Consider the following 16903-nt stretch of genomic DNA (forward strand, 5'->3'; position numbering starts at 1 on the left):
TCACATCTTATCCCATAATTTACCCAGAGAATTAATGCTTCACGTCATGTCCTCCTGAGTGGTATTTTTCACACTGACACACATGCACACACTCAAAACCCATGCACACACACACACGAGCACACCCACACAGACTTTTGTTCGGCTCAAGAAATCTAGGACAGAGTCTTGTTTTGATGATTCAAGGCAGGATCACTCAGCTAAGCACAGGATTCTCAAAACTGGCTGGGTTAAAATTCCCTCAGTGATGTACTAGCTAGTCAGCGTTACACAGCGTTTCTCCCTGGGAAAAAAAAAATACAACACTTTAATTACCTCCACGGCTGGAAATTAACTCTTTAGTAGGAACTTCCCCTCATGGTCCACGAGTGCACTGCTCTGTCGATTTGCCTGACTGCTCTCTGCTATTTATCCAGGAGCTCTTTCTGCACATCATTTTTGCTCTCCTTGGACTAAATTGCCCGGAACATTATGTTGCAGGGCAGGAGAAGAAAAGAACAAGCCGAGAGGCCTCATGTCACGAACTGATGAGGTCCTGGCAGTCCTTGAGACCTGCAAAGAGGAAGATTGTTCTCCCTGCCAGCTGTGTGCGTATGCCTGTGTGAGTGTGTTTGGTGCAGGTGAACTACTGCACAATGACACAATGTGGAGGGAAACCTTGTTCATCCACATCCAAAGTAACATAGTTAATACAATCCTCTCTGCCAAAGAAATGCGACTCATTATGCACTTGGACCTCGATGTCCAATTCCTTGCACCCTAACGATCTCTGACCTCAGCGAGCAGGTTGACAAGAGGCCAGAAGTACACACCAAGTTAGAACTGCTTTGTAACTTGATAAACAGGCCATGATTTAACAGAAGTTACGAGTAAATAAGATCAAAATGAAAGACACTTGAACAACCAGATATGACTACACACCTTATCACTGTTCACAACTAAACTCAAGAGAAAACATGATATCCTAACAACTAGTTTGATGATAGTGGTATCTTGAAAAGAAGTTTGAACTTAGATGAAGTGATCCCTGCTGTCGTCCTTTTGAGTCCCTCGGATAAGGAGTTCCAGATAGTGATCCCCTAGACGTCTCTGTCCATCTCTCAGTGAGAGACACTGTGTGCACGGCATGTAACTTACTGCATGTAAAGGACCATTTATAGCAAGTGTACATTTATGTAGCACTTATGTGTAACAGCATATGCCTTTGGGAAGAAACATGATGCTAAGAGGATTCTTTGGAATCAAAGATATCATGTTTGTGTTTAAGCAAAACTACAAAGAAAACACCCTGAACCAGCCTGAATGGATTACCATGAAAGAATATGGTATTTCTCAACATTTTCACTGTTTCCCCAGAGAATAATTCATGGATCTTTATGAAAAAAAAATCTGGTACATTGAGGGAACTGATATCTATTAGTGTGTGAGGTCTGCTGCAGCTTGATAGAATTCAAGGGGACTGTTAGGCCTTGTCGATGGCATGCGCTCTATGAGTGCCATTCTAGATAAAGCTGCAGCATAGTGATCAAAATTGATACAGATCTCAATTTGACGAATGACACAAACGCAAAGGAGAAATTGACGTCCTAGTTAAATAATGAAATGAGTTGAAAGTCCTGTGCTCTGTGTCTGGACTAGAAAAATATGTTGCAAGGGAAGATAAACCAGGCAGCAATCATGTTTAAATTAATTACCACTTTGTTGGTAGGAGAAAGGGTTGGACTTGGCAGAAAAGACACTGCTCTTTGAAAGACTAGAACAAATCAATAGAGTGTAAGCATAAATGTTGAAGAGAATTAATGCCTCCTTAGTAAACACACAGAGTGTGTCAACATTAAAGCTTGCATAAATCAACAATACCAAATACTTAAGCATATAAGAAGATTACCTTCTTGTTGGCACAAGCATATCAGGGGAGAACTACCCAGTCATAATGGCTGCAGTGTACATCAGCATAAATATGAATGGATATAACCAGTCAGCTGGTAGCGAAGCAGCTGAACTAGCCAATGATTATGAAGCTTGACTGGAGCAGCTGGTGCCTGTTGGAAGCATGACTCTGAAAATACAAGCTGCATTTTTGTTTTGCAAAAACAATTTCTCAAATTAGATGCAATCAGAAACTTTGAGATCTTTCAATATGTCACTGAACAGTATCGTCATGGGTATTTTCCAGTTTTTTTGATTCTATGCTATTGTATCTCCCATATACCAGCATTGTTCATTATCTTTGCACAAGTCATCCAAGTCCCTTTCTGCAGGCGAGAGTGGGCAACATGTGAGTTGTGTATACAATGTATACCAATGTGGATTTGTCAGTCGAACACCATTTCTATAATAGCCTTGACTGGAAAAGTACATATTCTGAAGTAAAACAATTAAGCATTATGGAAACCTGAAGTGCTTGAGTGAAAGGTAATTCTGTCTAAAGAATGGTATATAATCATGTGGATCAAAAGAGTACACACTGTACCTGAATGGTCCAAAAATAAAACCCAGCCAATTTTAAAACTGAACAGAACACCGAGTGCATCAGGAGCATAATAGTAGCAAAGCGTAATAGTCACACATAAGTACTTGAGTATCGATTCATAACAACACAGTAACATGGGCTATTAATTAATGCATTTTACTTGTGCACTCTCCCAGATCCAAGGACAGAGTAACCAGCTGGAAAAGTTAGGACATTATCTTGTTTTTCTGCTTTCTCATCAGCTTTTCTCCCTCCTCCTTCCATCTGAGCTAAAAACCAGCTCACACTGAGCTCCGTCTGACTGTGGACTGGAGCTTGTAACTGTAAATCACACTAAGCATGTCTGCTGTGAATGTGTGCATGTGTGTGGAAGTGCGAGTGTTGCGCGGACACCATAAACATTGCCCCTCTGTCTTTCTGAGCTGACCCTTTGCTCCGATGAAAGGTAATTGACTTCTGCTGTGCCACCTTCCACCAAGTGAAGAAGCAGAGTGTTGCTATTTGAGTCTCTTCTTCTGTGTTCGTCTGTCATGATTCATGAAAAACACCTGCCAGAATGTACTCCGGGTTGCTATGGCCTGTGAGCTAAGTGCTAATGCGGTTTCTTTCTATGTGTGTGTGTGTTTCTGGAGCAACACTTGCACAAATGCAATTTAGTGCAGTAGGCAGATGTGAATCATTTTTCATGGCGGACATAGATTGCACACAGTTTCCTTACTAGCCAGATGCACAGACTGCTTTCATTGTTGATGACCAGAGAGAGGAATCAATGCTGCACATGAATAAACATACATGTCCACCATTAACATGTGCGCTCCTACACGAGAAACAGACTCACACAGAGCGAATAAAGATATGTGCTAAAAGAACAGTTTTTTGTTGCTGTTTCATTAGTCAAGACAGAAAAAACGATTTAAAAACATTACAGATATTTCACAAGAAAGACAAAAAAAGAAGTCAAACTGAGGGTAGTTTAAAAAAAATCTATTAATGCAAGAACAGTTATGCAATGGAACAAGAAAAAACAATGTAAAAATGAAAAAAAATATAACAAGGTCTAAAAAAGATTCAAGTGACAGAGCAAATAAGCCAAAAAAAAAGGCAAATAAAAAGGAATATTTGAGTCGCAGCAGAGCAACAGAAGAGCAGCTGCCGTTCACCACAGTTGAGAACGAGCATCTGCCGACTCCATACACCTCTCCATTCCCATCAGACACACGACCAGCGACCCAGTGTGGACACTGATTTATAGCCCCCCCCCCCCCCTTCTGCAAGCCCCCCCTTGCATCCTCCCCTCCATCCGCATCCCCTGCATTTCTTTACGGCGTCAGCATGACGGTGTTGCTGTGGCAACAGCATCCCACTGCAGAGGCGAATGTGAGCAGTAATTGATCTTTTTTGTGTGGCTGTGTCATGTACATACATATCAGTGTTGTCGAGTGTGAAGCCCGTCTGTGAAGTGACACATTCAGTGCAGCGAATGTCTTCAGGTGGAATTTTTTGGCAGATCTTTAGTGAAGGGAGAGATGCAGTGCAAAAAAAAAAAGAAAGAAGCTGAGTTCACAATTTAACCCTTCTGTCTTAAATCTGTGTAAGGGCTTATAAGCTCCTCTCTCTGCGGCAAAGCCCTCCGAGCTCAGGCTTAATCAGCCTTTCAGAAGCCACTGATACTGTAAAGCACAAGAAAGAAGATAAATGACAGCCCTGCTGTTAATAGTTCTCCATAAATTCCCATTTGTTCATAAAAACGGACCTGTGCACTATGTAGCAAAAACTCAGTGTGACTGCAGGAGTGGTCAGTCCACCATTTTTGTTTTGGTCCAGTCTGATATATCAAAAACAGTTGGTCCTGAAGTGATGTATGCTAACAGGCATTGACATTCATAGTCCCCAGAAGATACATCTTTACCCTTTTTGGATCCAGTAGACTGACATGTTTAGTTTTTGTGTCTGGACAGTTACCTTATAGATAACCATAACATCTGGTACAGACATGCTCAGAGGGAAATCCCTGGGCCTTATCGCACCACTATGAGGCACACATTTGTGGTTTTGAATTAGATTTTTATTAACTCCTGAATGGATTGTTAGGAGTTGGTGCAGACATTTATGTTCCCCACAGGAAAAATTGTAATATCTCTTTTTTATGGTTTTATCATCAAGCAAAAGTGTTATTACCTCCTCCAAGGAGGTTATGTTTTAATTGGTGTTTGTCCATTTGACTGTCAACAGAAATACCCCAAAATAGCCCATTCAATTGTGGCACGAATAAGGACAGAAGCAGATCCAAGATTTTTCTTTTTCTTTAACTTTCTTTAACTTTTTTCTTTTTCCTTTAAGATAAAGGAGGTTGGACTGATATCTATGAGTTCGTGTAATTTGGTGCAATTGAATTTAAGGGCACTGCTGGGTTTTGGCTGAAATTGATTGCTATTTTAGTTTTAAAATTATATTTGCACAACTAAAAATATGTTCATTTTAAATCCTGGCATGCAAAGCGCTCTACACCTGATAACATCAGTGTGTTACCATTGTCATTGTGACCATGTTATCATACAGATGCTAGCGTAAAAGCAGAGTTGTTAAGTACCGTACAGCCTCATGAAGCCATTAGCTTGTCTGTAGACGATTACTCTTGTTTAACGGTATCTGCGATTGCCGCTGATTTCTTGTCTAATGGAGTTTAATTATTTCATTTGTTTACATTGGGGACAGTTCCTCGTTATGCAATCAGATAATGAGATGTTTTAATGTGGACTCAAGGTTTTCACTCAGCGGCCGTGACCATGTGTCAGAGTGAGGCTGGGATACAAAGTGCACCAACAAGTTCACCAGGAACTCCAGCTTATTTCACATTCGTCCATGATTGACGCTAAACCAGCCTGTTGTAAACTCACTTCACAAAAAGGTTCCCCCACAAACATGCTAAACCATGGGTGTAATTGTGTGTAATTGATCAGGCCAGTGCAGTGCTGTAATCTTGCTTACCCTACTTCGAATGAACTGCTGAATTGTTCTGGCCATCCTTGCATTGATTGCTCTTTGATTGTGTAGCTCTGCTGGACTGTAAATCCATCTGAATTCTCATCTTGTTACAGAGCTGAGAGAAAGGCAGCGGGTGAGGGGGTGGAGGGCAGGATGATAGACCGAACGACTGCGGTGTGGGAGTTGGAAGATTTGAAAATATCTAATAAGAGAAAGAAAAATGGGGGAAAAAGGGCAATTTGAGATTGAGAATGAAAGTGAAATGAAACAAAGCCAATTTGGCAGTTTGGAAGTATATAGCAGGGTTTGTGTTGAACTGTGTGCGTATTTATGTGTGTGTGTGTGTGTGTGTGTGTGTGTGTTTGTGTGTGTGTAGGTGTGAAACAAAAACAACTGTCAGCCTGTGGGACTTAGAAAACTAGATTTCAAACCCATTTTGAAGGCACACAAATGACCGTGAGGTCCCCGTCATCAGACCGACTCTGTCTAACACCAACCTGATTCAGCCTTCCTCCTCATATCTGCTGCTGGGAGAGAGAGAGAAAGGTGAAAGAGGGAGAGATGGAGTGGGTCTGTCCGTCCAGTAGCTTATAAAAAGTCCATTATGGTGCACTTCTATCAGTTTGGACTCTCCCCGATGGACCCTGGAGTAAATGGACAGCACCAGAGAGCTATAAGCTCAGATTTGATATACGGCTGAGAAATAGCTCTCTCTCTCTCTCTGTGTGTGTGTGCGTGTGTGTGTGCGTGTGTGTGTGTTTAGTAGGGAGGTTGTGCATTCAATCATGTACACTGCACTGAGAGGTGACATTAGTCAACAGCCAACATTTCCGTGCCAATATGTTTTTTTGTGCATGCCATTTACTTACCACAGCTGTTTTGCCATATTATCCTGTGCTCTCCCACAGCCACACACACATACACACACCACACATATTCATGCAGTCTTCCCAGCAGGCTTAAATCCCGGCTCAGTCTGACAAAGGAGCCTGTGGCTCTAACTGGCTCTGCCACAATCCCCTTCCCCAGCCTCCTGCTTTGTTGGGTTTCAAAACCGCTTTACTGCATGACGTTTATTTATCTGCCATATTTACTCCCTATTGTGTTGGTGTGCATGTGTGTATCTGTGTGTGTGTGTGTGAGCATGTGTGTGTGTATGTGTATGTGTGTATGCCACATCAAGGTATATTTGAGCTTTGGAGTCATTGCTCTTTGTGTATGTAGATGTTTTGTGTGTTGTGTGCATGCCTGCAACCTTTAGTGTGTGTCTGTGTGTGTGTGTGTGTGTGTTTGTGTGTGTGTTCATTGTGAGTAGCCTGATGTTCCTCACACTGAGTTGAGGAAGCTGAGAAAAACATCCCTGCCTTCAGAGTGATACTTGCCTTGAATGAAAAAGTGGACGAGGCTGGTTGAGATGCCGTTGCTTCATCCGCAGCAGCTGGGTTCCGACTCGGCAAGCAAATCAAATGGTTTCCCAAGAATACCCAGAAAAAAACACTCTGCAGAGCTATGATGCTGCTGGGTTCTTTTTCCTTCATAAAATTAACCAGCTGAAATGCCTCGTGGCGTCATTTCACTTTTTCATTGGATGTAATTTGGCATCAGGAAACAACACAGAAAGACCTTTCTTTTAAATGAAAATGTCACAGATTATGACTTTATGTGCACTTCCCCTGGCTTCACTGACATTTTATGATCGCACAGTACACTGACCTCTACGCTATCTCACACAAATCATGGTCGTGGGAAGCTGAAATGATGGACCTCACGGAGACTGAGCTAACTGTTTATTTACACCATGGAAATTAAAGTAACTGCACTTAACAGTCATGTTTCACTCTTTGCTCTTGAACTGAAAGAAGATCTCTGTGGGAACTGACACCAATAACCTTGTAATCACTCTCAGCACACCACTTGTCCATTACAGTAAACTCTTCACTGATAACCGTGAACCTAAAATATCACAGTGCAACTTTGTACACAGCTGGTCTCGAGGTGGATGAACTCAACTGCAAGATGCACCTAGACGCTAAAAATATTTTCTTTTTGAGATTGACAGACGGATGAAACCTGTTGAAAACCAGCGACAAGAGGTTCCTCGGTTAAAACTCAGTTCTTTCAGCGTCGAGTCAGCTGAATAAAGACGGATTCACACAAGCTGCTTTCAGCACACCCCACCGTCTGTCGATTCAAACGTCCTCACAACAGACTGACACCGTCCCCTGACGACTCCTCTCCATTTGTCAGGGATTAGATTATGAGACATAATTTAACTACGCTGACAGATCACTCACTTCACTCAAGCGTCTGTAAGTATCTCCACCTCTGCTCCGGACCAATCGCAGGACTATCAACCCCGGCCAGCGAATGGAAGTGATACTGCCAGATATAGATGGAAAATTCCCCCAGAGATGAAAAAACACAGAGGGAAGAAGAAGAGCGAGCAAGACGATTTGATGAAGTGTGTGATGATGTGTCCATTAAAGCGCAGTCCAGAACATTAAACAATATAGCGGGGTTTCTAAAGGTCAGCACTCTCGGGGGGTTTATCCATATTGATCTTTACTTTTGATTGTGCCGGACTCTGCAGCGGTGTTCATCTAAATCCTCCTCTGTGCCATAGACCTAATAGAACAAGAGAGCAAGGAAGAGGGACAAACACTGTAAAAGGAAGGGAGAGAGAGAAATAAAGAGAAAGGAGAAAAGAAGCCCTCACTGGTCATTTTATGTGAGACATTACTCGTCTGTCCTGCTTCACTGACCTCTGTGTCTCAGTAGCGCAGCAGCGTAGGATATACACCCACACACGGCTTAATTTGTGCCAGATTCTGCCAGAAGATGATTCAGAATCTCCCGGATTGGGACCAGCACTTATTCAGTCACTCGCTGAAAATAAATCAGTGCATTTGTTTTGAAATCTTAAAAGAAGAAGTGTTGAACTCAAAAACTTAACATCTTGTTGAATTTGAGCATGAGCAGGCACGAGTCAAACGCTGGAGCTGGTGTATATGCTGGTGCATGATTCCATGTTTTTAAGATTTATTTTAAAACATGTTTCTTCTGTGCACGAACGTGGCTAAATAATGAGATCTTGCTCGAGCCCCAGGGCTGTTGCATCTCTACTGTTGGTTTGATTGTCACATCAGATGCAGCACTATTCTTTTTTCTTGTCTTTGTTTTCTGGGAAATGAAGCCATGGAGCAAATCAACATCTTCTAAAATACCTTCAGAACACTTTTGCCTACTTTCGTTGTAAAACAAAATGAGACGAGCCACCCACACGCACACACACATTGTTTCTTAAGTCACATATGAAAGGCTTGTTTGAGGATCTTAAAGAAGTTTTTATTTTCCACTAAAGAAGTCTTGAGATGAGACGAGAAAAATCCACAATAACCTCAAGCAAGTCCAGCTGCTTTTTTATTTTTAAATCCAGGGCGGCAGCCAGCTGAGTTTAGACACCCAAGAAAACAAATGATTAAATCGTTGATGGGGTAAAATATCATACTTAGGCCTTCCAGCACAAGTGTCCCTGCTCAAAGGAACACACACGAGAAGGAGGTAGGAGGGAGAGTCAAGGAAAGGCAAAATAAGAGTGCTGGTTGTAAACGGGTGTTTGAGCGATCACGACAGAGCCTCGGCACACAGACATTCATGGTTGTATGTGTGTGTTTGTGTGTCACATCCTCTGTAGATAGCATGCGGGATGTAAGATACACTGTTTATCTTCCTTTGCGTTAATGCAACCACCACAAGACAATAAAATCCCATGGGCGAGAGGTACCCAAGTGAAAAAACAGCAGCTAAATCAAAGATTGCTTCCCCTGCCGAGGGAGTTGATTAAGTCTTGTGTTGCTGAAACTAAGCCTGAAAATGCATTTGCACAGAGCATCGTGCCTCTGTATGTTTGCACTAAATGAGATAAAAAAACAACTTGGAGATGTTGCATGATTTCACTTTCCCACAGATGTTCACCATTTACAGTGCATGAGATGTTGGAATTCAAATGAGTTCTCTAACACAGGCTTTCTTCCAGTGTCGCTGCATGTTATATATATAGAGATATGGACGGTTTCTTGAAACTTCTGCTTACCTATGCACAGCCCTGTGAACACTCTCCCACTGAATTTCAATCTGTATATTTTCACACCGTTTTACAGACCATGTTCTCCCTCTGAGCTAATGAGCCAGTCAGGGATGAGTTCCCTCAGATTCTCCGAGATGATTCTGCAGCCCTGACACTCTGTTATCTGTTCCTGCGCGACGTGTGCTGAAGTGCAGCAGCATGTTTCTTTAAATATTCTGCAAAATGAATCAAGCCAAGGAACTGTAGGCGTTTGTATTTTTATTTTGCCAGAGTCGTGTTTTGGATGTGCTATCACTTATTTACCAAAGCTTCAAAACCACGTTTCTGTAGGCTGTCACAATAACACGTAACAAACAAACCAGGCATCTTTTTACGCCAGTAATGACTTCCAACACCTAAATTAAATATACTGCAATGCAACCTATATGTGAAAAGAGTAATTTAAGTTTATATTTTGTCTATTTCAGATCCGTATGATGATGATCTAAAGGTGAAGACACAGAGGCCACGATCAGCCGACCAGCCAGGTGTGTTTCAGGCACAAACAGGTGAGTTGTGTGTGGGAGAGTAGCTTCCAGCTAGACCTGCACAGGGTGAATATTCAGCTAAAATACGGAATTTCATACAAATAACTAGACTCATGAGAGTTCATACCTCTGCCAAGGCCCAGCCAGCCCCGTATGAAATCACATTTAAATACACTAGAAACAGATTCATATTTGGATCTGCACCAAATTGCCCACACTCATAAATATCAGTCTCCTAAAACATGTCAGATATTTTTTTTCCATCACGATCCATGAGAAACCAATTAAAATCGTCAAAAACATGTTTTTGATTTATATATATTTATTCAAGAGCATGGTCTAATCAACCTCCTGATGTGGATCCGGATGAAAATTGAATGGGTTCATTCCTGACTCATACCACATCCTGTCACCAAGTTTGTTGTTAAAGCTCCAGTGTGTAAGATTTAGGTGAAAGGGATCTATTTAATGTCAAATAATGATGTTTTCACTAGTTCATTTCATCTAAATTGTATGAAAAGGCTCTTTATATTCAAATACTTTATATTTACATGGAGGGGCCTCTCTACGTTGGCCGCCGTGTTTTTTACATTAGTCCAGACTGCACAAACTAAACACCCTTTGAGTTTTTATGACAATTGAAGGCTGCCACAGTTTCTTTTTCATGTTTGGAAGGAGAGGGTGAGGTGAGGGATGTTCGGCTGCAACATGAAATTTCAACACTAGATATCACAATTCTACACACTGTAACTTTAAAGCATCAAGCAGTTTTTCATAATCCTGCTAACTGCAAACACACAAACAAACAAACGCCAGTGAAAACACAACCTCCTTGTTGGAGGTAATTATTATACATTTCATTTCTGAGGCACTGTAGAACCCCCGGATTTCAAAATCATACATAATTATAGTATTGGAAAAGAAATATTTATTCATGGAGCTGACATTTCTATATGCAGACAAATCTGCCTTATACATACATGTTGCCGGCTCCAGCCACAGCAGAATAAGTCGTATACTAATTTCAGATCCCTCACATATACATGCACCGCTTCTTAATGCTCCCCGGTACTGCTGTGCGGAGGAGGGAGTCCCGACCGCGAGGGAAACCCCTGGCTCTGTCTTGTCCTTCTCCTCTGTTCTCCCCCCTCCTTCCTCCTTGCCTCTCCCCTGCTCTCCCGTTCCTCCAGGCATGTATGACGAGCTTAAGCCCCTGACTCACGGCATGTTAATGAAGATGTAATGCGATTAACGGACATGCAATTAATTAGATTTCCTTCTTTGCCATGTGATGACTCCTCCATCAAAGGACATGGCGCTCATAAACAATTTAGGGGGATAGAAGCGGAGTGATTCAGCTCGTAATTTTGGCTTTTCAGAATTGTAACACTGAGGGAACAACAGGGCAGTCTCAACACGCTGCCTGGAGAACACAGAAAATCACTCATGTCTGAACACTAATTCTTGTATGGCTCCTTCCATACACAACGACACAGACTCACAGAACACACACACACACATGCAGGCTTTTAGGGCTAAAGCCCTTCAGCAGTGAGATCACACATGTTACCATAATTCAACAAGTATCACCTCAAAACACGTCTCTAACAGGGTCATCATCCTCATGAATATTCAGTCAAGATTAATTTGCATTATAGGGCTTAAATATTGCGAATCACTTATCGTGCATATTCATACCATGTGCGGTAACATCACATATCAGGCTACAGCTTCGAGCCAGTAAATGACACAGAGTTACACAAGCAGCGTTCTCCTACATCTCCCTTAGGATCAATCTGGAATCTTAACCGGCCTCAAAATCTCTCGTCCAGGTTAAAAAAAAAAACATAAGTACGAAAGCTCTGTACACAAAGCCTTTTCCTCAACTGTCACATTCTTAATAGATTATTCTTTTGTCTTTTTTTATTGGTGTGATATTTCAGTGCTGCTGCTGCCAATCGAATAATTTCTCTAAAGATCTGGGGACATTCTGAGGATTTCCAACAGAAATTAATAAAGCAAATTTGTTTTGCTGCTTTTGGTTGTGGGAAAAAATCTGAACTAAAAATGTCGTAGAAAAGACAAACACCTCTTTTTTACAGAAATATATTTATAACAACTATATACACAGCAGAATATCATATAAAATAATCCATATTCTGTCCTGAGCCATCATCCATAGAGTTTAGATCACGTTCAAATAACTAAAAGTGCCATTTCCCTTGACCTTCTCTGCTCCGAACATTAGCACCCAATACAAGAGCAGCCACTGAGAATATGGATAATGATCTTCTCTTCTTACACCAGGTGACCCTGCAGCAGAGGAGTGGTCACAGTGGAGTGTGTGTTCCCTCACATGTGGGCAAGGCTGGCAAGTGAGGACGCGCTCGTGCGTTTCTTCGCCCTATGGGACGCTGTGCAGCGGCGCCCTGAGGGAAACACGCATGTGCAATAACACGGCTTCCTGCCCGGGTGACCCTGGGATCACAGGCACAGGTATGTTGACCATAGACTGGATAAACAATTGGATGTAGATTCTGGAAAATGAAGCCAAAATCAGACGTGCCTGAAAATTGAGAAATGATTGGACTTCTCACTTGATTTATTACGTCAGTAAACATTTTCATGCAGACGTAATGTCTCAATCACTAGTTTCAAATTTAGAGTAGAATGGATGCTGTGGATTATGTGTGATTGACAGCTAGGTGGGTGTTTACCGTCCTCAGGCTCACCTCTCACTCCAAAAATGGTTACTTCAAACAACCAAGATGGCACTGGACAGAATGTTAAACTCACAGCTTCAAAACAACAGTTGACATCACGGTGGTTCTCACCAGTGAGTTGTTTACTCTCACAGCGAGTACGAGGAAAGTTCAGTCGCCATCTTCATGCAGTTTGCATGATGCTGTTTACTCTGGGAGAAGCAAGGGGGAGGAACTTGCTGTGTTTTTTGTTTCCCTACCCCTCCAGGGTGCCTAGCTCACAAAGGTGCATGCTGGGATATGTTCCCAACTTGACAATGTTAAGAAAATAAAAAAACAAAGTTGAGCATTGTTGCAGAGTATTGCTCAAATATATGTGTTTTTCATAACATGGACGGAGATATGCGGCACATGAATATTCTTTCGGTCTAATGTTGTTTTTGCTTGGGGAACATCAAATATAACAAAGCACAGCTTTAAGCCGCATGCTTCCTGCTTTGCACCTCACTCATCCGTGTTTGCTTTACAATGTGTTGTAAATAATCTGTCAAACTGGAGAAAATAATGACTGTGTGAAACAAGAAGGTAGGCGGTGTACACACACACACACACACACACACACACACACGAACACACCACCACACACAGCAACTCATATCACATGGGATCTGCTCAAGCAAAAACGAAATCTAACCATGGTGAAGCAGAAATGAGAAAACCTTTCAGAATAAGAACAACATTTCAATTTCAATTCACTCTACCGGCCGACCGAGAGAGAAATGAATATCGGGAGAGAGACGCACAGAGACCGACATGACACCTGAGCTCCATGTCAGCAAGTCTATTAGACCTGCCACAGCTCAGAAGTTCAGACTAACAGGCCTCTCTGTCTTCAGCTTTTTCACTTCTCTTTCAGCATTGTTCTCATTTCCCCCATCGGGTCCCTCTCTCTGCATCAGTGTCATCAGTATGGATAGTGTTGATAAAATATTGATTCAACAGAGTGCAATTAGCAGATTCCTCCTCTGAAGGTATTTGGATTTACAGAATAAATATGTGTTCACGTGATCACATTATGAAATACTAATTAGAAGGATAACTACAGCCACACTTCAATTTCAGAGGATTTTTGTCAGATGCGATGGCAGCTCCTAAAATATATGTAACCGGTCGAATTCAAGTCTCACATTCACACATGCTTTGCCATTTGGAGTGGATGTATTCAGCTCTATCTGCCTGCTACACAAAGGCAGAAGAAAGAGAAGAGCATCTCATCTGTTTTTTTTTTTTCCTCAGCAACTCTCAACAACAAAGTCAGTCTGGCTTAAGTCACTGCGGCAACTTGTGCACGGCTCATCCTGAATAATGAACAAGTTCTGCTTCTGGTTTGAACACCAGTTTTTACTGATTGCAATTAAAGTGAAATCCCGTGTGGTCACAACACTTCTCTTAGATTCACTGCTACACTGGTAATTTGGCAAGTATTTTGTGAATGAATAAATAAACATTAATTGCATTAATTGAGTATGCAGAAATGAATGTGTTTTATTTGCCTTAAAGATTTCAATTAAAGTAATCCAGAAACAAATTTTTACAATGGGACAAACAGACGAACAAATGTTGTCTTACCTAGTCTTTACAAATGTGTCTGATGATAATGTTTGCGTGTGTCGGTGTGAGCAAGCAAGAGAGATAGAGAACGACAGCAGGCGGTCACAATGTATTGGTCAGTGTTTTTATTCTTGACACTGAGAAGCATGAAAATACCTTTAAACTGTAGCCAGCCAGAGACGTCAGCTGAGTAGGCGGTCCTTCATTTGTGGCCCGTGATGCATTTGCATTCACACAGTGGAAAAAAAAAAAGCACCTCCCAGTGTGGTTTGATTGATCCGATTGCAAATGTGGATGCGTACAGACCTGAACCTAGTGCCGACCACTTATGATTGAATCTCTCAAAATGGAAATACCAGGTCTGAATGAGGTCAACTGTTTGCATTAAGATTGATGGATATGGGACTTTTGTAACAGGAGACATCCAAAGGTTTGAGTATGATCTTGACAAAGTGGCTTATCCCTAAGAAGAGGGCTAAAGTGGCCCTTGGGTTATGATGTGTCATAATGCTGTTTTCATGTCTGTAGCATCCGCTGGTATAAATCCTGTTGGTTATTTGAATGGATGTAGGCATTCTAAATCAAATTCATAGAGCGTGGCCTCATGAAGCCCGGTGTGTGAAGCTCCCAGAGGAAAGCACGGTGGAAGCATCCACTTGCTGCTCTCTATCGGAGGTGGTTAACCAGATGCACATTAGCAAAGCCAACCACACTATTAAAGTCTTTTTCATACACACAGTCAATGAGATGCACAGTAGTGTCTATATATGTAGATCGTAGCCAATCTGCCCAGTCGGCCTGCATGCTGCTGGTTTGTGGAGTTTGAGGAGTTGTGTTGGAATGTCAGTGGTTTTGTTGAGGTAACGCACGTTCAGGTGTGTAGCCCTTTTTGTCTGAAGAAGCTGGAACACGGAGGTACTGTGTGGAGCACTCTGATAAAGTTGAGCGCAATAAACTTCCCTCCTGTCTCCAGAAATATGTCCCAGTGTTACGATATACATATTCCAACTAGAACAAACTGTTCTGTGTGAATGTTTTCAACCATTCCACATATAGTGTGTGTTCCCCCAGTGTGTGTTCATGCATATCCTCAAAGTGCAGAGTCTTTCTACCCACATGTACATTATGTATACGTCTGTTGATGCCACCAGCATGTAGTTTTCTTTTCCTTTGTCAGCATTGTTAATCATATTTATTGAGAATTTAAGTGAGCAAAATAAATGTGTCACACAATGATGGTGTGCATTGTGAGCATCCTCTGTCTGAGCGTCTGGGGTGTGCTTAAAATGTATATTATATATGTACATTTTTAGCACATGTAACCCTTCGCATCTGAGTGAAAAGGCAGTTTGTTTACTGATGCATCCCGACGCCCCCTCAAAAAAAAACACAAAGTGGAAAAAATACAAGGGAAGCGACAGGAAACATTTTCCTTCCCTGTCGGTGCATATGCTAATCTTGTTTTTATGCAAATGTGCCAACGCGATTTGTATGTCTAAGTGCCTCATTTTCCATTCTGTGTTGATATTAATATCCTCAGCCGCTCCTTTGATGGGATATTGGTTGCTGTGTTATGTTCCGTTTATTATTTCTTTTTTTCAGCCTCACTCCTCTGATGTTTTCTGACGTGGCTCTGGAGGGGTGTCGGGGCACTCCGGGGACCGCCTGAATGGGATCGCACCAAATTCAACTAGACTAGGGGATGCGGGGGTGGTGGCAAAGACACATTAAAGTACTTAATGAACTTAATGTGATTGACTTTTTAAATTTTATATAGATCTATTTTTCGTACACTTTTTTTCAATTTATCAGATTTTGCAGCTTCTTCTGGAGACATTTTGGTCTGTAGCTGCGGCATGAGCGTTCCTCGCTTACACAACACTCTCTGTGGTAAAATAATTCCGCTATTGCAAGTGGTCCTGTCAGGAGATGGAGGCGGCTCAATCAAGCAAGCACCAAGATATTGTTTACAATCTTCTACCTTCTGCTTCTACAGCTCAAAATCACAGCTTTTGATAGTTAGTAGTGGTAAAAACATGTATGATTAGTCGTTAGCATAGCTAACATGCTCACAGGAATAACTTGGCTAGTTTACGTCACTGTCACAATGACACATCTTACCTAATCCCACTCAAAAATCTGGCAGTTCAATAGGATCGTCAAATATTCGTATTAAAGAGCCACTGGTTTGACTGTGTGAAATGCATATCTGCATCGTATAAGTGAGATGTTAGTCAACGCACACTTGCACGTTTTTTCCCAGAGTGTCCTGAAGTTGGAAGAGTGCAGTGTGCATACTTAGTTTCGTACTGTAGACCGGTTTGCCTGAGTAGTTTTTATTTATTTTATATTTGTGAATATGTTGAGACTTACAAGCATGGCTGTGTTATGAGTGTGAGAGTGGGTGGATATGTCTCTGGGCATCTCTCCATGCATGCCCCTGTGTGTGCTGTGTGTGAGTCTGCATGCGAGTTAGGGAACATCACAGAAAAGTAGCTTGGACAGAAAACCAATGAAG

The 16903-nt window shown here is 41.8% G+C and overlaps 1 protein-coding gene across 20 annotated transcripts in view; it reads left to right on the plus strand.

Annotated features, from left to right (window-relative positions):
* Positions 1 to 16903, plus strand: part of adgrb2 (adhesion G protein-coupled receptor B2) — a 208001-nt gene that overhangs the window by 88778 nt on the left and 102320 nt on the right. For 19 of the 20 annotated variants that reach the window (XR_011239554.1, XM_069516268.1, XM_069516278.1 and 16 more), the window contains 2 exons: positions 10013 to 10093; positions 12380 to 12568. Coding sequence is in view for 19 of the 20 variants with exons in the window: in XM_069516268.1 (XP_069372369.1) it covers positions 10013 to 10093; positions 12380 to 12568 (270 nt within the window). In the remaining variant the exon portion in view is untranslated. The remainder of the gene's footprint in view (positions 1 to 10012; positions 10094 to 12379; positions 12569 to 16903) is intronic. The other variant, XM_069516272.1, reaches the window with a different exon arrangement.

The sequence above is a fragment of the Paralichthys olivaceus genome, chromosome 20 (genome assembly GCF_024713975.1).
Source record: "Paralichthys olivaceus isolate ysfri-2021 chromosome 20, ASM2471397v2, whole genome shotgun sequence".
Taxonomy (NCBI): Eukaryota; Metazoa; Chordata; class Actinopteri; order Pleuronectiformes; family Paralichthyidae; genus Paralichthys; species Paralichthys olivaceus.